The sequence below is a fragment of the Peromyscus maniculatus genome, chromosome 10 (genome assembly GCF_049852395.1).
Source record: "Peromyscus maniculatus bairdii isolate BWxNUB_F1_BW_parent chromosome 10, HU_Pman_BW_mat_3.1, whole genome shotgun sequence".
Taxonomy (NCBI): Eukaryota; Metazoa; Chordata; class Mammalia; order Rodentia; family Cricetidae; genus Peromyscus; species Peromyscus maniculatus.
The window spans coordinates 7,439,084-7,465,788 of record NC_134861.1 but is presented as its reverse complement, the minus strand read 5'-3'; the positions used below and the strand labels follow the sequence as shown (position 1 = coordinate 7,465,788).

At 45.8% G+C, this 26,705-nt stretch overlaps 1 protein-coding gene across 1 annotated transcript; it reads right to left on the bottom strand.

Annotated features, from left to right (window-relative positions):
- Positions 1-3,639: 3,639 nt before the first annotated feature.
- Positions 3,640-26,699, bottom strand: Sf3a1 (splicing factor 3a subunit 1). The gene is made up of 16 exons (XM_006972941.4): positions 26,558-26,699; positions 23,332-23,453; positions 17,119-17,326; positions 15,966-16,223; positions 13,330-13,404; positions 11,554-11,704; positions 10,415-10,608; positions 9,424-9,541; positions 8,969-9,154; positions 8,157-8,278; positions 7,810-8,055; positions 7,095-7,302; positions 6,522-6,676; positions 5,110-5,211; positions 4,935-5,006; positions 3,640-4,296 (listed from the first exon to the last, which is right to left on the bottom strand). The coding sequence occupies exons 1-16, from the start codon at positions 26,618-26,620 to the stop codon at positions 4,195-4,197; spliced, it is 2,382 nt and encodes a 793-aa protein (XP_006973003.1). The 5' UTR covers positions 26,621-26,699; the 3' UTR covers positions 3,640-4,194.
- Positions 26,700-26,705: the final 6 nt, after the last annotated feature.

The window sequence follows — 26,705 nt, the reverse complement described above, 5'->3', positions numbered from 1 at the left end:
ACTAATCAAGTAGCTAGAACCAGGTAGGCACTACCATGCCTGGCTTCTTTTAGACTATTTCCTCATCAGTAAAATGAAATACTGGGGGAAAAAACAAACAAAAAACAAAAACAAAACCCTTAATTATTGAGATTTTAGTATGACAAGTCCTTAAAGTATTTGGTACATGGAAATTTCCAGTAACAGTGGGCAGAGGTGACAAAATTCATAAATTGCAAGTTCATGAATGTCTTGTTTTCCACCGTAGCCTACAGCTGTGGCAGTGGAGTTAACAGCTTAATCCAAGCCATGTGGGTTGCTTCATGGCTGTCCTAAATTACTGGTGCAAAATCATTTGAGAACACCATTTTCCTCTTCTGAAAAAATTGGAATGTCAGCAATTACTTGGTGAGCCAATGTGCTTTGATTCTGAAGCCTTCAGAACAAAGCAGGCACATTGTTAGTTATATGTGTCAGGCTATAAGCATTCACAAATGATTGTGGGTGCATGAGAAAAGCCAGATGTCCATGTCAAGTGTCTTCCTCAATTATACTCCACCTTATTTTCTGAAAACAGTCTCTCAATGAACTCACCAATTCAGCCAGACTGGCTGGCCAGCCAGCTCCAGGGATCCTCCTGTTTCTGCCTTCCCATGTGGTGAGATCCCCAGTTTTATATGGTATAAGGACCTAACTCAGGTTTTCAAGTTTATTTGGTAAGCATTCTCCTAACTGAACCATCTCTCCACCTCCCAATGTTAATTTCTTTAATGCCAGAGCACTTTCAAAGTTTTTGTTGTTGTTTGGTTTTTGGAGATAAGGTTTCTCTGGATAGCCCTGGCTGTCCTGGAACTCACTCTGTAGACCAGGCTGGCCTCAACTCACAGAGATCCACCTGCCTCTGCCTCCCAAGTGCTGAGAGATCAAAGGCATGCACCATCACCACCTGGCTAAGATTTTTTTTTTTAATGTTTTTAAATTTTATATGTCTGTGTATGTTATATGTGTATAGGTGTCCTCAGGCCAGCTAAAGTTATAGGCAGTTGTGACCAATCTGATTTGGATGCTGGGAACTGATCTAGGGTCCTCTGGAAAGGGCAGCAATCTATGAGCACTGTATGATTGTAGTGAAATGGGGCTGTTACATGGCTTTTGTACCCATGAACTCACAGCACAGGCCTGCTGGAACTTGGGCCTACTAACATTCTATCATGGATGGCGGTGGGATTGTAAGGTCTCACCTTCCCTGAGCATCTACAGCAGTTTTAACAGTTGCTTGAGTAGAGAGGCATATACTTCAGTAGTATATCCACTGGTAAGTTGTCCTTTCAAATACACAACCCTAATTAAATGCAGTCTCTCTCTCTCTCTCTCTCTCTCTCTCTCTCTCTCTCTCTCTCTCTCTCTCTCACACACACACACACACACACACACACACACACACACACACACACACCCATGAAAGGAGGAAACTTGTTACCAAAAAAAAAAAACGGTTGCAGAAAGGAAGAGATGATGATAATGGAGGGCATATGACCAAAGTGCCTTTTATATATAATATAATATGTATTATATATAAATAATACTTTTTTTTGTTTTTTTGAGAGTTTCTCTGTGTAACAGTGCTGACTGTCCTGGAACTCACTTTGTAGACCAGGCTGGTTGGCCTCAATCTCAGCTATCCACCTACCTCTGCCTCCCAAGAACTGAGATTAAAGGAGTATGCCACCATGCCTGACTATTTAACATTTAATGAAATAAAAAAACAAACAAATACCTTTTAAAACTTAAAAACAAAAAAAACAAACAAACAAAAAAAAGGATTAGTAAGCACTTTTTAAACTTGCAATGTTGTAGGATGTGCAGTGCCAGAAAACAACGTTCATCTATGGTCACCAAAGGTCACAAGGCTCTGTGGTCAATGAGCCTCCAGTGAATGTGAGCCAGGACAGGCATTCATTCAGGAATTCTGGGAACTGTTAACTCCACCGCGTGTGAATCAAAGGACCAATTCACTTGCATTCTGCCCAGCCCCATTCCTGGACTCTTGTCACAGCCTCAGCTACAGAGGCACTATGGGGTCTGCCAGTCTGTAGAGGCATATGCCCTGACACCATGCCTTGTCCCTAATACAAATAGGGAGCTCTTGGGCATGGGATTCTCCAAGGCTTTCTGATGCCCTTCCCTTGTGGAAATCCCTCCAGAGGATTTCTAGTACTGCCCAGTTAGTGTCTAGCAGTGAGCTTTGCTTTCAGGTCCCTAAATCAGAAAAGCCCACCAGCAAGCCAAATTTTGCACTAGTCCCTAGGCAACCTTTGGTGAAAGGCAAATGTCACACAGGGTACAGAATGGCATGACATCAGCAAGGTTAAATGTGAGGAGTTTGTAATGCAGTCAAGTTTCTGGCCCTGCCAAGGATCTGCTTAAGCTTAGGCAGGGAAAGGAAAGGTGAAGGGAGGGTGAGGACTAGAATACTGCTCCCATGATCCTGAAAATGGTTTCCTCTCTCATACCTGAATCACATCGGGGGACCACAAATGAAAAGGCAATGGGAACTCTTAGGGTCTTTGAGCATGCATAACCCTCAAAATGAAATCAGCTTTGTTTACATCATCCATCAATAGGCTCTCACCTCCTTTCCTCTGAATACTTACACCAGCACCTACGACTCTGTAATAGCACAATTCCAAAAATAATAACCTACATCAGGACCTCACTCAGTGACCAAGACTGATATATTGCACATACTCTTCATCTATGAACCATGTGATTGTGGGCATGTGACTTGCCTTTGGTACCTCAAACAGGAAAATCACAGAAGTACTACCACACAAGTGCCTGAACAGGAAGCAGTGTCAGGTCTGACAGCTCATGCTTTTGATCCCAGCAGTGGAGAGGCAGGGGCAGACTGATTTCTGTATGTTCAAAGCCAAGCTAGTCTATATAGCAAGTTCCAGGACAGCTGTCTCACAACCACCACCACCACCACCACCACAAAAACAAAAACCACGCAATGACAACAAAACCATGAAATAGTAAACTAAACATGAGGCCCTTAGATAAGCACATGGACGTGGCATAATTAACAACAATCATAAAGAACACCCTGTGCTCACACTGGATGAAGCACCTACCTAAAACCACTATGTCAATCAGTTGATGGGTGATTGATTCCCCGTCTGAAGGAAACTACTACACCATATATTGTGGCCCTTGTTCTGTGGGATGCTGCATGCTGGAGGGTCCCAATGCTTTACACACATGAAATGTGCGTGTCTATGTAAAGATGTGCCATGGCACACACGGGGAAACCAGAAGATAGCCATGGGTGTCAGGCCTTGCCTTCCACCTGGCTTCACAGTTCTCTCTTGATCACTGGCCTGCTTTGGATGATTCTGGCTCAGTCTTCCGTCTCCCAGGGCACAGGGGTTGGAGTGGCTTGTGCTAGGTAGGAGCTTCTACATGGATTCTTGCACCATAAGCACTTTACTCACCAAGCCATTTTCCCAGTTTTTTTTTTTTTAGAAGAAAGATCAATGATGGCAGCAATAATTTATATACAAACACCACAACTGCTGAGACCCCCCAGGAGCTCCACGGCACGAAGCAGTGGGCACAGTTGGTCAAGAGACAGATCTTATTAAACTGCTTCCACGAGGGTCCAAGAGGTGTTTTGTTTTTAATTTTAAAAATACTTGTTTAACACAGTATCTCACACAGCCCAGGCTGGCCTCAAGCTTTATAGCTGAGGCTAACTCTGAACATCTAATTCTCCTGCCTGCACCTCCCAAGTCCCAAGATTACAGGCATGCATGTATTATGCCTGGTTTCATTAGAGAGGTTTATTAGAGAGACCAAGCATGATACAAAATGATGAATGACAGTAACCATATTCTATCAACTAAGCGGTCACTTGGAGCTATGAAACTACCTTGTAGGAAAGCCCTGGGTTTTCAATTCCTAATGAGCTTCCTGAAGGACCTCCAATCCAGAACCTAACAAGAAATCATTCCACAGCCTGGCTTAGAAAGCTCTGCTATTCTTACCCATGTCAGGTTAGATAGTGGGCAACAACTCTCCTAAGGACAAGGTGAATCTCAAACTGATTAAGAAGGAAACAAATGCACAGGTTGTGCCCGAGGTCCCAGAGAAGCTCCTGGAAGTGGCGGTGAAAGAAGAGGTCCAAGGCAGGAGCCCAACTGTAGATACGTCTCACTACTTCTTCCTGCCGCCTCTCTCCTTGAGAGCCAAGTGGATGACAGCACCACTGGCCATGTTGTAGTAAGCCAGGGAGTTGGAATCCTTGATGAAAATGCCCTAGAAGACAGACAAATGTCTTAGGTATGGCACCTGTCTTTGACCACATCAATGCAGCCTCACACAACTGAGCTCAGCTGTTAATATTCTAGACTGCACCAATATGGATGCTTAAAGGAAGGCCAGGAGGTCAGTGGATTACGAACTTCAGTTTCTTCTAGAACACTTTTTCTTTCCTTGTTTCCAACTGATACTGACAAATATAAGGAACCTTTATCTACATCTTGTTCAATTTTCAACTCCCCAAGATGCTAGCCATGACCAACTCCAATTAACAGCCTACTTCTTAGGTCATAAGACCCTTGGTGATTACCTAATTCAACATCCTGTTTTTACAGAAGAGAAGAGGCCCCAGAAGACCTGAAAGATCCCCTTTGCAGAGAGAGGCAGGCTAAGATCACATAACTGGGCCGGTCCCCATCCAGTTCTAAACATTTTTAGACCCTGCATTAGACTGTGCTGTCAGATCCAGCACTGTCAGGTTTACCTGCCCCAGCATTCCAGCTATATCATTTCTAGGATGGACTCAGACTGCCACATCCAGGTCTCTCTCCATCATACTTTGTAACAAGAGATTGTTTCTGGGATGACAGAAGAGTTGGAACCTAAGGGGCAGGACCAGGGTTACCCTGACTTACTTCATACTGTAGTTTCTGTTTCCCTGCAGGCATGCCTGTAGCCTCATGAATCTTCACTTTGATGACAGAGACCTGTGGGACCAAAAAAAGGTCATTTATTCCCTTGCTGAGATCAGCTGGAAAAAGCTAACCTAACCCACTGGCTACCAAGCACTTGTACCACGGTAACACATACCTGGTCTGTGAGTGGGAGAGTGAAGACCAGCCCCTGCCCATTCAGCTTCCATTCCGTCTTATCCTGCATGTTGGGTACCTGCACTTTGATGGACACTGGACCCTGCAAAACAGAGTGCTCATTATGCCTGGAGAGCTCCAAGTCAACCAGGAACTATGTTCTGCGAACAGTGGGCCCATCCACACAATGATTCTTGTCCCTCTGGCCTCATTTACTACTGATGCTACTTGTGACTACAAAAGGCTTCATTTCTTTTTAGTTTTAGACAGGGTTTCATATGTAGCCCAGGCTGGCCTCAATCTTTCTGCCTCTAGAGTGCTGAGATTTTAAGAGTATATTACCATGCTCAGTTTTCTGAGCTTGCTTTCCAGTTAATTTGGAACTAAGGTGAAAATATTCTGCAACCTCAAGGACCAGTAGGGTAAAAAATGTGGTTCACAGCCGGGCGGTGGTGGCGCACGCCTTTAATCCCAGCACTCGGGAGGCAGAGCCAGGTGGATCTCTGTGAGTTCGAGGCCAGCCTGGGCTACCAAGTGAGCTCCAGTAAAGGCGCAAAGCTACACAGAGAAACCCTGTCTCGAAAAACCAAAAAAAAAAAAAAATGTGGTTCACAACTCAGCTCCAGAGCAGACAAGACACCTGAGCTAATGTTACTTGCCTGTGACACAGGCTGCTGGGAACACTAAACAGAATAGTCTGAATCTTTGGTAGGTGCTCAAGAAATAGACCCTAGTCTTGGAAAAATAATTTTGTCAAACTTACAGGGCAAATCTAGTGGGAGCTTCAGACTCACTGAAGCCTAACAGCTTTCCTAGGGACCAGCAATGCCAAGGTAGAATCCTTGTTCCAGAATGCCAGCAGAATCCTACCCTAAAAGGCAGCCTCCCCAGGGCTGAGGGTAGAACTGAATTGAAGAACCATGCCCAGGACCTTCCTCTAGCTAGTTTAGTGCTCCTGGAACTTCACTCAGGTGATACTATCTCAGCAGCTGCATCTCCACATTGACCTCTACAAAAGTCCATACTACCAGAACCACCACCACTAGAGAGCTTTCTGCTCCCCCAGCTGTTGACCTCACATTAAACACATATCCAGAGCCAGGCAGTGGTGGTGCACACCTTTAATTCCAGCACTCGGGAGGCAGAGGCAGGCAGATCTCTGTGAGTTCGAGGCCAGCCTGGTCTACAGAGAGATCCAGGACAGGCACCAAAACTACACAGAGAAACCCTGTCTCGAAAAACCAAAACCCAAAACAAAACAAAAAGATGCAAAACCCCCCAGACCCAGAAACTTCTGGCTGACCTACATCCCAGAAGCTAACAGCAAGGGAATGGAACATAGCTGAGGCTTGGGCAACCCATGATGCTGCCAGTCACTCTGGGGAACAGGCAGCAGCATTCTGAACCACAGACCTTGTTCCTGCGCAGGAACTCTTCCTCAGGCATGAGGCTGTCCTCAGTCTTTAGTTTCTTGGATGGAGGCTCATCTTCCATAGGAGGTGGGGGGTGTACAGGAGGCATTGGGGCTGGGGCTGGGACTGGAGCCACAGGTGGGGCAGGCACAAAGGCTGCAAAGACATGGTACAGCCACCCAATGAGTACACAGAGGTCCAGGAGGCAGGACCGGGGACATTTTGAAGGCTTTGCTCCTTAGAGGTGTGACGTGCCCTGCCTTGATAAGTCTGGCACTCAGCAGGTTCCCTGGCAGGGAGCCTTGGAAGGATGCCCAGACTAGGCAGCAGAGGTCTAGAGGCAGGGCAAGATCAGCCAGACAACAGTCAACTTCTGAGCCTGTCAAGGACCTGACCACCAAATGCAGACACACTAGCTATGCCATCTCAGTCTCATCTTCCTCAAGAACGATGGCCTCCCAGTTCCCAGTCTGGATTTCCTCTGGGTGGATACCCAGTGGGAATATTTGCCATTAACACCAGCCATGGCTCTGTGGACTGACCCAACAGATGGGAAAGCAACACTCAGACTGACCTGTTGGCACAATCATGGGAGGTGGGCGGGGTGCCATGATGGGAGGTGCAGCAGGAGGCATGGGTACCACATTGATCCTGGGTGCATGGATGATAGGTGGCATGGGAGCGATCACAGAGCCTGGAGGCAGCCGGACCACAGACGCCATAGGTGGCCGGGGCATGACAGGTACAGCAGATACAACAGTGGTACGAACTGGAGGCGGCATCTGAGGGTGAGAGGAGACCCATGCGTCATAGAAAACGAAGGCTCAGGTTCAAGGGCACGATAACTGGCCACTCAAGATGGGGGTTGGACAACTTGGATTCTGCTTATCACTGAGACTCAAGTCTCACATCAGACCCAGGATAGCAACTTGCTTCTGAGAATTCCAGGATAATACTCTGCCCACTTGGGGCTTGGTGGTTCAGATTCAACCAGCTCATGGCAGACAGTACCTCGAAAGAGGCTGACCTTGACTTGATCTCCTGGCTACAGGCCATCAGTTCTCAAAGACATATTAAGCCCACAGCCCCTTTCTTAGCCTCAAATCTGCTTCACCACCCAGCTCCAATTCCCCTCTGCAGTGGAAGACAAAGCTACAAGTTTCCACTTTCCACGTGACAAACTAGCAGCCAGGCTCTACTCTGACAGTTACCCTTCCCAGACAATAGCATCCTCCCACCCTAAGGACCGACGTTTAAAACACTTGGTCACAGGGTGGCTTCTGACTCACCGCAGGTGGCCGGGGCACTGATGTGATGGGGGGTGCTGAGCTGGGGATGTTGGTGGCTGAAGATGGAGGTGGGGGCTGCTGGGGAATTTCATTGGGCTTGCTAGGGCCAATTTTCTCCTTAGTATCATCTTCTGGCACCAGGCCCTTGGCCTTATGGATGGCCTCAATCTGCTCCTGGAGGGTGATGTTGGCCTGGGCAGCCTGCTGGGTCCGGGCCATGCTACCTGAATGGCCATCCCAAGTCACCTGCATGGAAGAGCAAAAACAGCTTGTCAGGACTCCTGGAACAGAGCCCACATGTGGGAGACGGAGGGCAGGGAAGGCACTAGGACTCAATGGAATTGTACCTTTTCTTCTGGCTTCTGGATCTCCTCTTCACCAATCTTCTTACCAATGGCTGTTTCTTCTACCCCAAAGATATCAGTACGGCGTTCAGCCAACTGCTTTAAGCTGCTCTCAATGTCCAGACCTGTCCGCAACAGAAAGGAGACAAAGGGAAGCTAAACCTGGTGCCCTTCTGCCAAGTCAGCAGCTTTCTAGGAACGCAGAGTGGAGGCTGGATCCACAGCACAGGCTGGCAGTCAGATCCAACACGTCACTCTTGTCCCCTGTCTGGGGAGGGTTACCAGAGAAGCAGTAAGCCGAAAGACCTGGTACTTGTCCAACCCCTACTAACAGGACTAAAGACCTGTCCCTAGCCCTTGGCAGCCCCCTTCCTATCCTGATGCCTTTTTTTTTTAAAGGCAGGGTCTCTCTATGTAGTGCTGGTTGTCCTAGAATTCTCCATGTAGACCAGGCTGACCTCAAACTCAGAGATCCACCCGCTTCTGCCTCCCGAGTGCTGGGTTAAAGGTGTGCACTAGCCCGGGAAGCCCTATCCTGCCCTTTTGTCAGGATTAGTAAGAATAGAAAATTTCAATCACAAGTCCATCCAAGAGAGCCAAAGACTAAATACCCCTCCCAGCTATTGCCAGTGTCTTGTTATGGGATAGCAATGGGCACGTGACATCCTGTCAGTACCAGCCCTTGGAGGATTCCTCTACAGCGTTCTGGAAAATACAGATTTCTTTCATAGGCTGCACCTATCTCCTAAACTCTCTGACCATAACCATTCTGTGTCTGCATACAGCAAGCTATGGGCTGAGAAGCTCCACCTTACCTGGTGCATAAACCTCATCATCACTCTGTTTCTCTCGGATAGAGCGATCCCGCTGCTCCAGCCAGCGGGGGTCAAGAAGCCCAATACGCATGTGTTCTTGCATCTTGCTGGCAGGAATCTTCTCCCCAGTGATGGGGGATACAAGATACTCATCAGGAGCAGGAGCTGGAGGAAGGGGCTTGGAAGCTAGGAGGAAACAGAGATGTCTAAGTGAGAATTCTGGATAGTAGTTGAGGCTAAGAAGGTGGTGTATTCAAACATCATTCACTGGAAACATCCATTCAGTGCCACTGTCACACCAGAAACTCGAAACTGGGATGACTACACTGTTTCCCACCATGAGGCTTGCAACACAGGGGTCACCTCAAGCCCTCCTAGAAACAGCCCATCTGAAGAACACACAAGACCATGCAGGACTTTCTTTAGCAGTACAAGGACTGGGAGGCAGGCCCTACCTTTGGGGTCATAGTCCTTTCGCACAATGACTTGGTCTGGAGTTGGGGGCAAAGGCGGAGGCATGGGTGTCTCTGGGGGTGGAGGCACTTTCTGTCCTTCTTCCTCATCGTCTGAACCCTGAAAAGCAAGGCAGGGGCACAACTCAGGAGATGAAAGGCCGCTTCCACAAAGCTCAAGACTGTGGCACCTCTCAGGGTGGCAAGGAGCCTTGGCCCCTGCCAACCAGCATCCATGTGCTAAGCCTTCTGGAGCAGCTGAGGTCAGCTGGCAGCCAGCCAAGCTGTTTCCTCCCAACATGAATGGGAGCATCAGGGACCATGGTGCTAACACTCCTCCCAGGCATTTTCAGCGGCTGGCACCAGGCAATCCCAAGAGGCCAAAGGCACTTAACACACAGAGGAGGAATACAGGGGCCAAGTCAGCGCTCAATGGTAGCTGCTCCCAGAGCAATGCTGGGAGGGAGAGAAAAAGTCAATTCCCACAGACACTGGGGCCCTTTCTTCTCAAGCTGTACACAGATTCTTTCAGAGTGGGGAAAGCAGCTTGGCTCAGGATTCTGTGCCTACTTGGAGGGTCATGCTGGAAGAGGGTGGAAATGCCTGAAAGGATGTGTAGGCTACATTTAGACAAGCTTGGGAACTAGTGATCCTTTAGGCCTAAGTGCTAGAAAGGCATCAAAGCACAGGGTGATATGGCTCCCTAACAGGGCTGGCGGAGGGTGGGTTGGGAGCAGGGCTGCCAAGCCACAGGGAAAGCAACAGACTATACAAGGCTGGCACAGCTTTCAGATCTTTCCTATGAATTGATCTTTGTTGCTGGAGCTGGAAAGACGGGTTAGGCTGCCTGGGCTTAAACAGCAGCAGTCAGTCTGGCCTTCTCCAGGGCTCACAATCTTTTAAGCCTCAAGGAGTGGAAGCTTGGACTAGAAGAACATCATCCAACCTCATGGGCTCTAGGAGAAAGGTCAGGCTAAAACACCTGGGAATTTACCTCATCCATGTCCTGTACTTGAGTATCCTGGTCCAGCTGGGAAGGAGGTTCCTCAGCCTTTTCCTGCTTCTCATCTTCCTCATCGGACTCAACCTCCATCTCCACCTCCTCACTTTCCCCAAACTTCTCATAGCGCTCTTGAATGAGGATTCGGGCTCCCAGTTCCTCTGGTGTTGTTGGGGGTGGGAAGTTCCCTAAAAGGGGTAAAACCAGGGTCAAAAGCATTCTGAGTTGGGCATGGTAGCAAACACCATGGTAGCAAAAAAAAAGAAAAAAGAAAAAAGAAAAGCGTTGATCCTAACACTTGGAAGGAAGGCTGAGGCAAGTGGATTTTTCTATGAGTTTGTAGCCAGTCTGTTTACACAGTGAGTTCTAGGACAGCCAGGACTACATTGAGACCCTGTGTGATGGCTATTCTTGGTTGGCAACTTGACTACATTTGTAATTAACTAAAACCCAAGTAGCTGGACCTGTGAAGGATTCTTTTGGTTGATCATTTTAGGTGGGAAGACCCAACCTAAATCTGGGCCACACCTTCTGGTGGTAGCCTACATAAAAGGACATGAAAGGAGGAAGTTTGGCTCTTTGCCTGCTTGCCCTCACTCCTGATGGAAAGTTTGTCTATCCTGCTGCTGAGGCATTTTTTCCCTGGTCGGGATTCCAATGAGACTGACGACCAGCTGAGACATCCAGCCTCCTGGACTTTCTGTTAGGAGACAGCCATTGTTGGACTAGCTAGACCACAGCTTGTAAGTCACTCTAATAAATTCCCCTTTTATATACACAGATTGACTCTATCAGTTCTGTTCCTCTAGAAACTATGATTAATATGCCCTGTCTCCAAAAATAAAAGAGAGGGAAAGAGAGAGACAGAGAAAGAGAGAGAGAAGGCATTCCTTGTCCTATCTGTGAGCTCCCCAAAGGCTAGGGAATTGTCTGATATCCTTATCTGCAGAGGACATCAGAGTCTAACATAATAACCAGCTGTTGAACTGAATTTAACTTGGGCAAATGAACAATGTTTCCCCTTCTGGAACAGAGGGACAAACACTAATAAAGTACTGTGCCTGGTTCTGCTGCTCCCTGGGAGCACCAGAGTTCCTGGCTCCCACATGGAGGCACTCTCCTCCCAGACCTACCTTGCTCATTGGGTTGGAAATCCACGGTCTCCACCACCACAAAATCATGCCAGTCGATCTGAGCATAGGCCACTCGTTCCTTCTCTTTCTCTTCTTCTTCCTTCTTTCTCTCACGTTCCTGGAATTTGGCCCATTCTACTCGGTAACACACCTATGGGGATAGGAAATAGCAAAGTGCCTCCAATGAGGCTTCAGACCAAGAGGCAACTATGTCTGTGAGGGGAAACTTCCAGTGTTCCACCAGAGTTGGCAAAGGGCTCTATGCTTACAGCAGCAAACTCTTGTGCAGTGAATGTGCAAGAAAACCTAGTAAGTGGTACTGTTAACCTTGCCAAGAGCTGGAAGTGTCATAGGCCTAGGAGGACCCTATTACCTTTTTTTTTCCCTTTTGTTAGATGGTCATATGTTGTTAAAAGTGCTCACAGTTTACATCAGGATTAGTTCTCAGCAGAGAAACTTCTTATTAAACTTTGTGGAAGTTAATGCAGGGACTCTGGTCAAATGCCAAGGATAAGTGACAGTGGTATACAGTCCTAAAGAGGACATTAATATTACCCCTTCCAAGGCTCAGTGAACATTTGTAGAAGAGAGAGTAGAAAGAATGTAAGAACCAGAAGATGGAGAAATGTACAGCAAAAAGACATCTTCTGGCCATAACAAAGCCACTGTACTCATGAACTCACTGCAGCTGTGGTTACCTACACCATACTGAACCCATCAGCGGTTCATCGCAAATGGAGGAGGGGCATTCCTCCTTGAGGGCCTACTGGCAATAAAGCGTGGCTTAGCTGAGGGTGTCATTTTCTTCAGTGATGTAGTCACGACAAGTTGGCCACACTCCAGTAAATAATCTCTCACCCATGTTCATGTAAGCAACTCCAATAAACGCAGTGGGTCACAGAAAAAGGATGACAAGAAAGGAGGCGGACCTTACTGAGGGTTTCAGTGGAAGAGGCAGGGGAAATGAAAGAATAAGGGGGGGGGGCAAAGACATCTAAAAATTAGTATATACAGTACACATGTATGGAACTTACCAAAAAAAAATTTTGGGGGGGGAGGGGGCGCTTTGTTCTTTGAGATAGAGTCTCACTCTGTAACCCAGAGTGGTCTTGTTCTGGGATTAGAAATGAGATACTACATCTGGCAAACATTTTTAAAAATTAAGAAAAGAAAATCTGGTATCTTCAAAAGCAGCCACAATCTAAGAGTCTAAGAAACAGTCATCTCACAGTTAAAACCAACCAGCACCAACTGTGAGAAGCGAGTGACTTCCAAAGGCTCCTACCACCTCTCTACCCAGGGATCTGCTACACTTCTGGCTGGCCTTTGTAGTCTTCACAAGGCTTTCTTTCTCAGCACCCTACAACTAGGTTCAGGCTGACTACCCCTTCCTTGAGATGCTTGGGACCAGAAGTGTGTCTAATTTTAGAATATTTGCATATATATGATGAATGAGATGCACCAGGGATAGAACCCATGTCTAAACCTGAAGGTCATTACATTCCATATGCACCTCATACACATGGCCTGAAGGTTCATTTTATATGACGTTAGCGAACCTGCATTTTGAAAGTGACCCATCACATGAGGTCAGATGTGGAATTTTGAATTCCTAGTGTCATGTGGGCTCAAAAAGTTTCAGGTTCCAGAGTGTTTTAAATTTCAGATTAGGGAGGGTCAACCTGCACTGCCTCAAAGATGGTTTCTAAACAAAAACAAAACCCACACCAAGAACCTGCTGCATTGGTACCTGGTAGCAGGAAATCCTGTGTTTACCTGGTCCAATACTTCTCGAGGATTTTCAGCTTCTTTTTTGAGCTTTGCAAATAAGCCTTTGGGTGGAATCAAGATCTGAAAGAGAATTAGATTGCAGTATAAAACAAAGAGGCAGACTTGCTGGGCCCATCACAGGACATAAGAGATGGATACTCAGCCTCAATCCCAGCTCTACATGTCAGACTTTGCGCAAGTTATTCAACAACTAGAACTTTAGAGAAGGCCATTTCCAGAATTCCCAGTCAAGTATGCAAACCACTGGCAGGTGACCCAGAACATGCTATATTACACCTGCTTACATAACACTGATGTGCTCCTATCATTTTGAAAATGGTATTCAGTCCTCTCTGCTGTTCTGTTCAAGACCATAGCCACCTCCTCCCTACTTCCCAGTATTTCCATCCCCCATCTTTTGATCTAGAGTATCTATCACCATCTGAAACACACAAACTTCACCTGTAGTCTCGTCCCCACTACAAAACTCCACAAAGACAGATTTCTTTCATCTCACTACTAGAACCCCTTGTCTAATGTGCAGTTACCAAGAACACTGACTGCCTTGATTCTAACAACCATTCCAACTGTCCAACAGTATCCACTTCCACTACAAAGCAGCACAACTGAACCTTGCTCCCCTCTTGTACCTTTATCCCTAGAATCTACCTACTAGTACAGCTTTCAATGGGTAGACACCAGTGCCTTCAAGTTATGAGTCAATGCCAATATCCAAATTTAGAGGAAGAAACAAAAAAGTGACAAAATAGAGACTAAGGATTTCTAACTATGGAAGCAGATCAAATTGAACCCAGGCCTTACTTAGAACTGATACTACAGGGATAGAGATGGCATGTAGCTAAGAGAAGTGATTGTTCTTCAGAGACCTGGGTTCAATTCCCAGTACCCATATGGCAGCTTACAACCATCTGTAACTCTAGTTCCAGGGGATCTAATGGCCTCTTCTCACCTCCATGGCACCAGGCACATGAGTGGTACAGAGATATACACGTAGGCAAAATACTCATACATGCATAATAAAAATAAATAAAACAGATATAAAAATCCACAAAAACCTGATACTGTGTACTTATAGAAACCCTTTGGCTTTGGATTTCAGCCGTTGTTCTCCTAGCTTCTAGATTCTTAAGACATATTTTTATATTTTTAATTTTATACTTAGAGCTGGTCCTTACGAGTCCTTTCAACTTAAATCTTTAACATTATTTTTAAATGTTAAGAACAGATGTGTAGAGCATCCCACTAAAAAGGAAAATAAGAAAAATGTACCACTGGTACACATATACCAGTGAGTGGTTTGTTTTGTTTTGTTTTTTTATAACCCATTAAAAATTGATTTTTAAAGCAAAGTCTCTCCAAGAGCTCAGACTAACCTGGAACTTCTGGTGTTGCTCATGCCTCAATCTTCCTAGAGCTGGGATTTGAAGTGTTAGCTACTACACCCAGCCAACTTATTAATTTTAAATACCAGATTGCCATGTCAGATTTTTTTTACAGTAATAGTGAATGCCTTTAATCCCAGTACTTGGGAGGTACAGGCAGGCGGATCTCTGTGAGTTTGAGGCCATCCTGGTCTACAGAGCGAGATTCAGGACAGGCAGGCTACACAGAGAAACCCTGTCTTGAAACAAACAAACAAACAAACAAGTTTCAGTCTATAGCCCAGGCTACACGTCACCAGGACCAAATGGGAAGATGCTGCACGTGTTTTCAATGTTAGTAAACTCACACTGAACTTTTCCTAGTGTAAGTTACTCCATAGGGTAAAATAACAAAGATTTGAATCTCAGCAACACTGCTTGCTTACTAGCTTAAAACTGTCGAGATTATGACTTCACGTTTCATTCCTTTTTTGGTCTTTTTTCCCCCAGGGCCTTATACATGCTAGAAAAGTACTCTACCACTGAGGTATAACTGTACCCATAAAATCATCTTCCTTAGCCTGTTTCTGCTTATGAAAGTTGGGGAAATACCACTAAAGTTCTGCGAGGATTAAATTAAGTAATAGGAAGCAACTGTTAAGAGCCTGCTTCTCAGGCCAAACAGTAGACAACTAACAATGTACATACACCTAAAATTAGCCAGTGCTACCTAGTCTTGTCACACAGCAGATGGCCACCTAATAACATTATAAACATGTCTCTTTAATAACAAGATTTAAAGAGATAACAATTGAAGCTGGGTGTGGGGGCCCATGCCTTTAATCCCAGAGACAAGAGGATCTCTGAGGGCAGATTGGTCTACATAGTGAGCTCAAGGTCAGCCAGGGTTAGGGTTACACAGCAAGCAAGACCCTATCTTTGAAAAAACAAAACAACAGGAATCAAGATTTAGAGCCACTGAGATGGTTCAGCAGGTAAAAGCACATGCTATGCAATCCCGATGTACTGAGTTTGATCCTCAGTGAAAGGAGAGAACTGAATGCTGTTCTCTGACTCCAAGTGTGCTCCATGGCAAGGCACAAAAGGACCTACAGTCTTACACATACACACGAGTCAAGATTTTACATTAAGTTGAGATTCACAGTTCCTCAGATACCCCACAGAGCAAGTGTCCTTGCGGACAGAAAGGGAATACTGTACTCCCAGCACTGAGACATCACCCTCGCCCTGACCCAGCACCTTGGTATACTGCTCCACCAGCTTTGTGAAGTAGTTGAAGAGGCTGTGCTGTGGGCGGAGAAAGTCAAACTGGTAGTTGCGCTGCTCCTTCTGCATCAGCTGGGTCAGAAACTGGCGCCCATTCCTGGCCACAAACTGAGCTGTGAGCTTCACTACATCCAGGTCAAAGGCTGAGATAGAGGGGGGATCAGCGATGAACTCAAACTCAGGAGGGGGCTCCTTAGGTACTATGGTCTCTTGGATCACCTGGGCTTGGACCTGAGACAGAGAGTGTGAACAAGAACAGACAGATGCTTTATTACTTGTTAGCATCACTGGAACTTGCTAGAAGACGGGCACCCAAGAGCAATGGTGTCTCACGCAACTGAGCCTCAACTCCCTAATCTGCTTCAATCTACATCTCTGCTCCCATCCTGAAATCAAAGACCTAGAGAGGTTGCCAAAATATACAGGAAATAGGCTATAAAATCTAACTTAAGAGGCTGTACAATAAGGCCCATGTGTTTGTGTAGTGAATGCCATTGCATAAGATACATCAATGACCTCCAAGAGAACCATGAGGCAGAACAGATATTGTGAATGGTTTTTTTTTTTTTTTTTAATGAGAAATTTAGGCCTTACAAGCAGCAATAGAAATCCAAGGTCTTCAAACATGACTTCAACTTTTATTTCTCATGGCCAACAAAAGGTTGTTTTTCCCACTAGTCTGGGAATGGCACTTTCTGTCCCACTGACATTCCTGATTGTCACTAGTGCTGCTGGCTTCAACACTCTTGGGCCCTAGCACAAACTGGGTATTAGAGCAGCCCAAACAAAAGGGAGGGAATGGCACAAGGCTACATCACCTCCTTTGGCTCATCCAGGCCAAAAGGGTCTCACACTACAACTACCTCTCACACCTTGGAGTAATAAAATCATATTTAGACAAGCCTCAGCTTCGTTATCTGTTAAACAGTTGCTCTGTTAAGCTCTTCATGACCCGAGCCCAGAGCACAGAGCTTGACCAACCAGTGCTCGGCAAGTGCTATGTACCATCAGGAAGACGAAGGTAACTTAATTCCGTCCCTGGTGGCTGTGATTGTGGACAGCAGAGCTATTATGCCCACCCGCCTTGCTTCCTCCCTCACCCACAGAGAGGGGCTGGGCTCCAAACCTTCTGGGGCAGCTGTTGCTGGGTGGCTTGCTGCTGCTGCTGCATAACCTTGGGGATGGCAGCTGAGGGCTCCTGAGCCTTCCCCTCCTTAAACTCGCTGACCTTGTGGCGGTAGTAAGCATGGTAAGGGTCATTGGGATTTAAGAAGTTGAACTTGGGGTTGTTGATCTCATTCTGTCGGATCCTGGCTTCAAATTCAGGCCCATTTCTGGGGGGAAAAAAAAGTAACGCATCAAATAATGAATACCACAACCTTTGTGACTACTCAGATCCAAATTTCTATCCATTTCAACATCTGTGCCACCACCCACTCACCAAACCAGTCCACCCCTCAGGATATCAGAGCTCCTCCTCGAGTATCCAGGAATCAGTAGTCAGTGCCATTTGCAAAAGGGGCCTGGCTACTCCCACCAGTCACCCCTCAGCCCCTCTGCCACTCCTGTAACATCTACAGCCAGCTGAACAATCGCTTTGTTCTTGGCTGAGGATTTAGCACAATTGTAGAGTGCTTGTCTAATGTGCACAAGGCCCTGGATTTGGCTCCCAGCTCCACAAAAACAAAGAACAAAAAACCCAAACAGCTAATAAATGTTAATGTCTTGTCCAAATACTGCCTAAAGTAACTTCATTCATTGTTGAGAGGCCCACAAAGAAAAAATTGCTCTGTAAGGTTACAAGGCTCTGCAAGATTTATATATTCTGTGTATATGTATGTATGTATATATATATATATGTATATATGTGTGTGTGTGTGTGTGTGTTATATCACACACACACACACACACACACACACACACACACACACACACACACACACACACAGGGTAAGGCCATGATACAATGGCTGCATAGGTAAAGGTGCTTGCTGACAACAACCTAAGTTTGATCTCCTGGTTCCACGTGGTAAAAGGAAAGAACTGACTTTCACAAGTTGTACTCTGATCCATGTGTAAGTGCATATGCACATGCACACATACAGATATTTATCTACACTAAAGAAATGCAATCCTCTAGGACAATGACAAAATGGGGAATGCTGATTTTTTAGAGTTCCAGTAGGTATAACTCAAGAGGCCATAACTTTTTGGTTTTAGTTTTTTGAGATAGGATCTCATAAAGTCCAGGCTCAAGACTGGACTTGAACTCCTGATCTGACTGCCTTTACCTTCCAGGTGCAGTTAACTGTGCCACCAAACCTAGCTCCAAGTGTCATACTTACATATGACATCTGTGTCAGCTTAAAAGCACACAGCCTTAGAAAGACACAAGACATGGACACCTTCAAATTTCTGCTTCACTACTTAGTCTCACACAGAGCAAGGTTCCAAAGTATTCCTTGCTCTGATTTTCCCTCACATAAAATGTGGCTAACATCACTTTCCCTCTGTACCTTCAAGTATTACTGATATTTAAGTAGTATTTAAAGAGATGCTCAAGGCTTTTTGAATGCAGTGGCTCGTGAACAAAGGGGACAGTTATTGCTATGTAGCCTAGAAGGGGCAGTTCCACCAACACTGGACATGACTGGCCTCTCAGGAGAGGCCCATGGGGCTTCCACTGATTCTCTGGCTCCCAAGTCCCATTGCTCCAGGGACTAGTGCCAGACAGGTCACTCCTTCTTCAGACTTTCACACCGCTGGCCCTCCCTGTCAGTTAAACTGAGCAGAAGACAACATACAGGTGACTTTATGATTAAGCTTAGCCACTAAGTTGGGCAGCGGTGGTGCACACCTTTAATCCCAGCGCTCAGAAGGCAGAGCTCTGAGTTTGAGGCCAGCCTGGTCTACACAGCAAGATCCAGTACAGGCTCCAAAGCTATACAGAGAAACCCTGTCGTGGGGGGTGGGGTGGGGGTGGGGAAATCACCCACCACAGGGGCTGGAGAGATGGCTCAGAGGTTAAGAGAACTGGCTGTTCTTCCAGAGGTCCCAAGTTCAATTCCCAGCAACCACATAGTGGCTCACAACCACCTATAATGAGATTTGGTGTCCTCTTCTGGCCTGCAGGAATACATGCAGGCAGAACACTGTATACATGAAGATTAGCCACAACAATCTGAGACACCCATGGCACAGACTATGGAAGGCCTGTCCTCTAGCAAGTTCTGGTCACACCCTGTAGCTTGAGGTCTCAATTGACTGTGCATTAGTTCAGCTAGAACCTCATGCTTTGGAAAGGAGCATTTTCCTCCCTATGTAATGTAAACCACACACAGCAGGATGGATATAGATTTGGGTCCTCTCAATCAGGTCCCCATGCCTGGGAACCACCCAGGGAGATTAATGGCGTCTAGAAAGGGAAGTCTGGGTCGTCTCTTGCTGTGCTGCCTAAGCCATAGCTTCTACACATCAGGGAACAGTTAGAAAGATATAATGAGAAGGCAGATGTACTTATTCCAAGAAATTCCAGTGCTCGAAGTTGGCTTACTGCTAATTTTAGAATTAGATCCTCCAACACAAGGAATGGATTTCAGCAGAAAAGCCTGACTCTGACTCAGCCCAGCTGGCGGGGCTTTTTAAAGGTAATTTCCAATTTAGCTTTTTGATAGGAAAATGCAGGACTGGAAAGACCTACCTACAGAGAAAAAGTTCCTTTTAGTCAGATTTGGTTGCAGATACCCACTGCCTGCTCCTGAGTACCTGGCTTAACAGAGCAGACCTGAATACCAGCTCTCTCCCAGAGCAAGATCTTGACCTGTCCCTTCATTTTGAAGTATGCAAAATCAAGTTCAGATTTTCCTTAAAATTTCTGAGAGACAGAGACAGAGAGAGAAAATGCGTATGTACATGGGTATGCTCACATGGAAACCAGAGGTTGACATTGGATAGCCTCCTCTATCATTTTCAGCCTTTTTTTTTTTTTTTGAGACAGGGTCTTGCACTGAGCCTGGGGCTCATCATTATGGTCAGGTAGGCTGGCCAGTCAGGGGAGTCAAAAATTTGCCTATCTTTATCCACCAAGGCTAGGGTTACAATCACCCCCGATACACATACATACATACATACATACATACATACATACATACACACACACACACACCATATTTTTATGTGGTGCTAAAGATCCAAGCTCAAGTCCTAATGCTGTGCAGCAAGCATTCTACCCACTGGGCCATCCCAAGTTCAGATTTTGGAATGCCTACAAAGTGATTGCCATGGTTAAAACTCATCTGGAAACACAGTGGGTTTTTACACTACTAGAGATAGAACTCCTATCCTTGTACATAAAGTTATACACTCACTCCATCACTGAGCTACACACTCAACCCTTTTATTTTTTTATATCTTTTTTTTTTCAGATAAGGTCCTGGCCTTGACTGATCTGAAACTCACATTGTAAACCAGGTTGGCCTTAAACTCATAGAAATTCACCTGCCTCTGCCTCACACATTATGGGACTTCAAAGTATGTCCAATCCATTTTGTTTTCCTTTTCTTTAAAGATTTATTTATTATGTATACAGTGTTCCGTTTGCATGTATCCTGCTGGCCAGAAGAGGGCGCCAGATCTCATTACAGATGGTTGTGAGCCACCATGTGGTTGCTGGGAATTGAACTCAGGACCTCTGGAAGAGCAGTTGGTGCTCTTAACCTCTGAGCCATCTCTCCAGCTCCTTTGTTTTCCTTTTCAAAACAAACAAACAAACCAACAAACCCAAAACTAAAACTCTGTGTGTGTGTGTGTGTGTGTGTGTGTGTGTGTGTGTGTGTGTGTGTGTGTGTGTGAGAGAGAGAGAGAGAGAGAGAGGGAGGGAGATGGAGATGGAGATGGAGATGGAGAGGGAGAGGGAGAGGGAGAGGGAGAGGGAGAGGGAGAGGGAGAGGGAGAGGGAGAGGGAGAACCAAAGTCAGTTCCTCTGAAGGAGCAGAAGTGGCCCCAACTTCTGAGCCACTTCTCCAGCTCCTATTCCCTTTTTTAAAATAGAGCTCACCATTTAGCCAGGCTGGTCTCCAACTTTCAACATTCACATTCATCTCTAACACAGGATTACAGGTGTGCATCACTACACCAATGATGGGCTTTCCTTTTTAAGAGAATGTGGATAGTCGTGCTTTTTTGTCTATGGCAGCAGAGGATGACACAATTATCGGAAAGCACTTGGGAAACTGAGACGTTTCTAAGTGCATACATGTGTGCACGCATGCCTGTGGAAGCCAGAGGCTGATGTCAAGTGTCTATCATTTCCTACCTTATTTAAATTGATCTACATATCTATTTTAGATAGTATCTGGCTAGCTTGAAATGCTACCAGGGTGGCCTGAAACTCACATTGATTGACCTGCCTCTCCCTTCAGAGTGCATCAACACACTGGCCCACCTTTGTTTTTGAGGCAAGGGACAAGGTCTCTCACTGAATCTGAAGCACACCAATGTGCTAGACTACCTGTCCAACAAGCTTCAGAAATCTGCCAGCCCCATTCCCCATTTCTAAGGTTACCAGATGGAGGCACCACTAAATCTTGCTTTTACACGAGTGCAGGGAACCCAAACTCAAGTTCTCGTACTTCCGTGACAGGCACTTCACTGAACGGAGCCATCTCTCCAGCCCCCAGCATCTTTTCTTTTGATGCTCTCTTAGCCGCTAATAATCACGTAGAATTTTCTTCTAAAGAAATCACCTGGGCTGGAGAGATGGCTCAGTGGTTAAGAGCACTGGCTGTTCTTCCAAAGGTCCTGAGTTCAATTCCCAGCAACCACATGGTGGCTCTCAACCACCTATAAAGAGATCTGATGCCCTCTTCTAGCCTTCAGGCAAAATATGCAGGCAGAATACTGTATACATAATAAATAAATAAATCTTAAAAAAAAAGAAACCACCTAAATGGGAAAGACCATGTTCAAACTCCTCTTACAGCTTCACTGACCAATCAGAAACACTGGAAACATCTCAAGAAACACCTGCATCCTCTCCTCAGAAAGCATGCATGAGGGAGATCATGCAGTAATGCAGGAGATGTTTACAATTTAGCATGCAAGAAAAATCAAGACATGATGGCACTTGCGCTAGTATTACTGTATCTAAAAAAGGATGCCAAGGGCTGAAGGAAACAGGAAAAAGTGACAACAGCTGGCAGGAATTGTCTGGACAGTAAGATTGCACTTATTCCTTATGCAACATCCTTTTCCCAATTATTTACATCTCAGGAGAAAGGGGGAAGGATTAAGGTTGCTATGAAACATTAGCCAAATACACATAACACTCAATGCCCTAATCTTAGGGCAGCTTTTAAGTGAAAATCCAAGTTAATTAAAGCCCTTAAAGTGACATGAACTCTCGTAGAGTGGACACTGTGAAAGATGTCAACCGGAATCTCTTTTGATGTTTCACTTTATTAGAAAGTTGGGAAAGAAACATCTATTAAATGATACAAGGTGGTAGAGGTGTTGCTTCAGGGGAGTGACTCTAAGTGTGGGCCTTGTACGGCACATACCCTGGACACTGTTCTGGCCAAGTAGTACTGCCATGTAAGAAGCAGTCTAGTTCAAGAAAACCAGAAATCCAGACAGATTGTGAAATCGCCTCATTTTTAAGTGTGGCAATAAGAATTTTTTTTTTTTAAAGATCCTAAGGACAAACTAATATCTGTGGACTGGATATATCTATGGGTTGGCAAAAGAATACTCTATAAATGCTCCAGTCCAGGGGTATGTTGACCTTTGGAGTCAAATGGCCCTAAAGAAGATTACATCTAAGGATGCAGGATGAGGAGGCTGAGAGAAATCCTGACCAATTTTAGCGCTGCCTGGGAAGATAACTAAATGTTTATAACATAACTGAGCTTCCCTCAGTCCCATCAGCTTGCTTTTGACTCATCTGTAAATGGTCAGTGAGGCTCTGTGGAAAAGTAGTCCTTACACAGGAGAATGATCAACCCTGCTTTCTCTTTCCTCCAGCTAGCAGCTCAAACACAGCGTACATACACATCACCAGTTAAAGGAAGCTACCAGGAACTGCCTCCGGCTTGTTTTAGAAGTGGAAACTCCTGTGACTACACAGCTGGGTATGGCTCTCACCGTGGTCACTGGTGTGGAACGTCAAAGACACCAGTCCTGTCCACTGCCTACCTCACTGCCCTACTGTGGTTTTGGAAGAACTAACAAGCCTAAGTCAGAGCCTCTAAAAAACCCCATGTCGCCCATGCTGCCCCTGCGCCGATTCAAAAGCCCTTTCTACTACAATTTCCCCACCCCACTGTGCAGAAACAGCTGTTACCTGGCCACAAAACTGGCAGTCTTGTCAACGATATTCCTGACCTCCGGAGGAGGGTAAATAATCCCTACCACTGGCTTGGAAGGTGTGGATTCCTCCTTTGACGATGCTTCTTCTTCAACTGGCTGTGAAAACAGAAAAAGGAAGATCTTCAAGCTCTGGGTTTGGGTTAGGCTATCATAAACCAGCTCCCAGCATTTCTCCATGATACAGGTGACAACAATCTTTGTCCTGCAGGCTCCTTATGTGTACTTATGCGGCCGTTCCTAAGAACCAGGGAAAAGAATGGCTTCCTTGGCTCTCCTTTAGACAGACAGACTGGTGGGATCAGATACACTTCTTTTTGTTTGTTTTTTTGCTGAAGAGTTAGGGCTCAAACTCAGCCTTACACATGCAAAACAAGGCACTAAACTATATCCCTAGCCTCCAAATCTGCACTTTTTACCCAATGTCCATGTGATTCAGACTCAGGGATGTTAACCACAATCTAAGAAACCAAATTTCAGAATCCAAATGGCCATGTCTTTAGCCTTAAACCTAGTATTGTGTCTTGTATAGGATACTTAGTGGCTGCCTGCCAGAAAGTAGCTCAGTGGTTTAATGTGTTTACCCTGCATGAGGTCTTAGGTTCTATACTCAACACAAATAGAAATAAAGGCAGAGGAAAGAAAAGAAGAAAAAAGGCTGGCTGAGAGTTCATTCTGTCTTGACTGTCCATTTTTCCATACATCCATTCCATCAACCTAGCCACTGTTAAAGGCATAAATGTTTGGGGAGCTTCAGTGGAATTTGACCCCAATGGTTCTTTAATGCTTTATCCAGCAGCTTCTTCCTCTCAGTTAAGGACTGGGCTCTCATCTTAGAAAAATAACTTCTCTCCACCTTCAGTTCCTTTGGGCTGCCGCCTTCTCTTATTCTCCCTCTGGCAGGTGAACATCCATCTCATCTCCTATTTGGTTCTCATTTACTTCAACTTTGTTTGTTTTGAGACAGGGTTTCTCTGGAAACCCGACTATCCTGGAACTCACTTTGTAGACCAGGCTGGCCTCAAACTCAGAGATCCTCCTGCCTCTGCTTCCGGAGTGCTCATTTAAAATATTCTTGGCTAAGTAAAAAATAAAAATAACTGCCTAAAGTCAACTACAGCTACAGGAGCCTCTGTGTCTTCTCCCATCTGTATTTTACCTCCTACTCTACCACTGGAAACCTCTGAACCAGCAGTTCTCAACCTGTGGGATTTGACTCCTTCAGGGTCCAACGACCCGTTCTTTCACAGGGGCCGCCTAAAACCATCATATCAGATGTTTATGATAAATAACAGTAGCAAAATTACAGTTATGAAGTAGCAATGAAAATGACTTTATGGTTTGGGGTCACAACGTGAAGACCTGTATTAAAGGTCACAGCATTAGGAAGGTCAGGAATCACTGCTCTAAACATGGTTTATAATTTCTTCTCAGTATTCAAACTGTCTTCAGCCAGACATTCTTGAAAACTATGTTCTACACTTCCTTTCCCTACTTTAGGCTGAAAAATCCTGCCTAAATCAATCTCCCAGGTAACTCTTGAATGGCACCAAGCTTTGGACCCAACAGACTCTAGGACACTTTCATCTCTAACCTATGATGGTTTTCCAGTCACATAAGCCAGAAATCCAGGCCTCCTCAGTCTCTAATAACGTTCACCAAACATAAAGTATATCCCGGGCACTTGAACTGTATTAACTCTTAGGATCCTGATGACAGCCTTGAGGAAGTGTTCTTATTCTCATATTACAGACAACAGGGGATAATAAATGTGTACCTGCCCCACAGACAGAACCAGGATTCCAGCACATCACTTAGGCTGGAGTGCCTGTGCCAAGAGTCATCTGTGACAAACACTTGCCCATCCCTCTTGTCCTAATCTAGACAGACACCCTCGGTGTCTTTTGAATACCTTAACTGTTTCTCTTCCTCCTCTTTACATCACTGTAATCCTAAGTTTTTGAAACACAAACGTCACTATCCAGCTTAAATATGTCTTCAAGGACATATTCAAATCCTAACTGCACCTCCTAACACCGTTATCCCAAATGTGCATTTGGGCCACACTTGCTCACGTACCTTTAACAAAAGAGGAACCGTGTGACTCCTACCTTGGTGGTTTTGTGACCATTATTTGGTATCACCTTGTCTGTTTTCCCTCAGTGTCAAGGAAAATACACAGGCACACAAACACACAAATGTTGGGAGAAGGGACATGGGCCTCATCTGTCATGTTTGGGATTGTATTCTGAACCAAAAGCAACAATAAGCATATATAGTATGTGCCTGACAAATGCACGCTGAATAATTTCCTTTCCCCCATCACGCTTCATGGCTATCCATTCTTAAAACAGCCACTCACCTCTCACTCCCGCGGACTTCTCCCACATTTATTTCCCCTCTACTCCTGCAAGCAATGCTGACTAAATTCATGGTTTGTTTGTATTCAACGTAACTGCAATTATTTTCCTGCATGCTTCCTCCTCAGCTGTTTGTGAGCTTTTGGGTCTCACCCTGTAGCCCAAGCTAACCTTCAATTCATGATCCTCCTGCCTCAAACTTACAAATGCTGGGATCACTGATGTTCGCCTTGTGCCCAGCCTTGAAAGCTTTTAAAGGTTGCCTGACACTTCATCATCTACACTGACACGGACAATACACATTGAGTATCTGTGCATGTCTATATTTTCACTAGTCTGTGCTCTCTCTTAAGGCAGGGACTACACCTCACCCATTCTGTAATAATGAAGACTGGCACCTTTTCTGGTTTCGGGAAAGCACCTCGTAGGTGTTTAAAAAAAAAAAAAAAACCAAAAACACGGGGCAGGCTAGGAAATTAGAGATTACTGGACAAAGGCTGAGCGACTGGGAGGCCCAACGGCGACGGTGAAGAGGCTGGCCGAATGCTTCTCACACTTGAACGAAACAAGAAGGTTTAGAGTGGAGGTTTCGGGATTCTAAAAAGACCCCAGGAGCGGCCGAGGCTACTAGTGCACGGGCCACTTTGAGAATCCCGGTTCTAGGGAGGGAGGGCGCTTTGGGGACCAGAAGGCAACGCAGCGCGCTGACTCCTGGGACTTGCAGTCCCTCCAAGCCCTGCCGGGCAGCCTGAGCTTCCAGCAGGAGTGCCGTAGCGCCGGCGCGGGAGGGGAGGGACGAGGCCTTCCCCAGGACTGCAGGCTGGGGAGCACGGGGCGCGGTACCTGTTTGGGCTCAGTGGCTACAGGCGGCGGCGGAGGCACCGCCTGCACGGGTCCGGCCGGCATGACTGCGACGCTCAGGGCTGCCAGTCCGCCTCAGGGCGACAACCGGTACGGCGGCAAGGTTAAGCTCCGCACACGAAGGCTACAA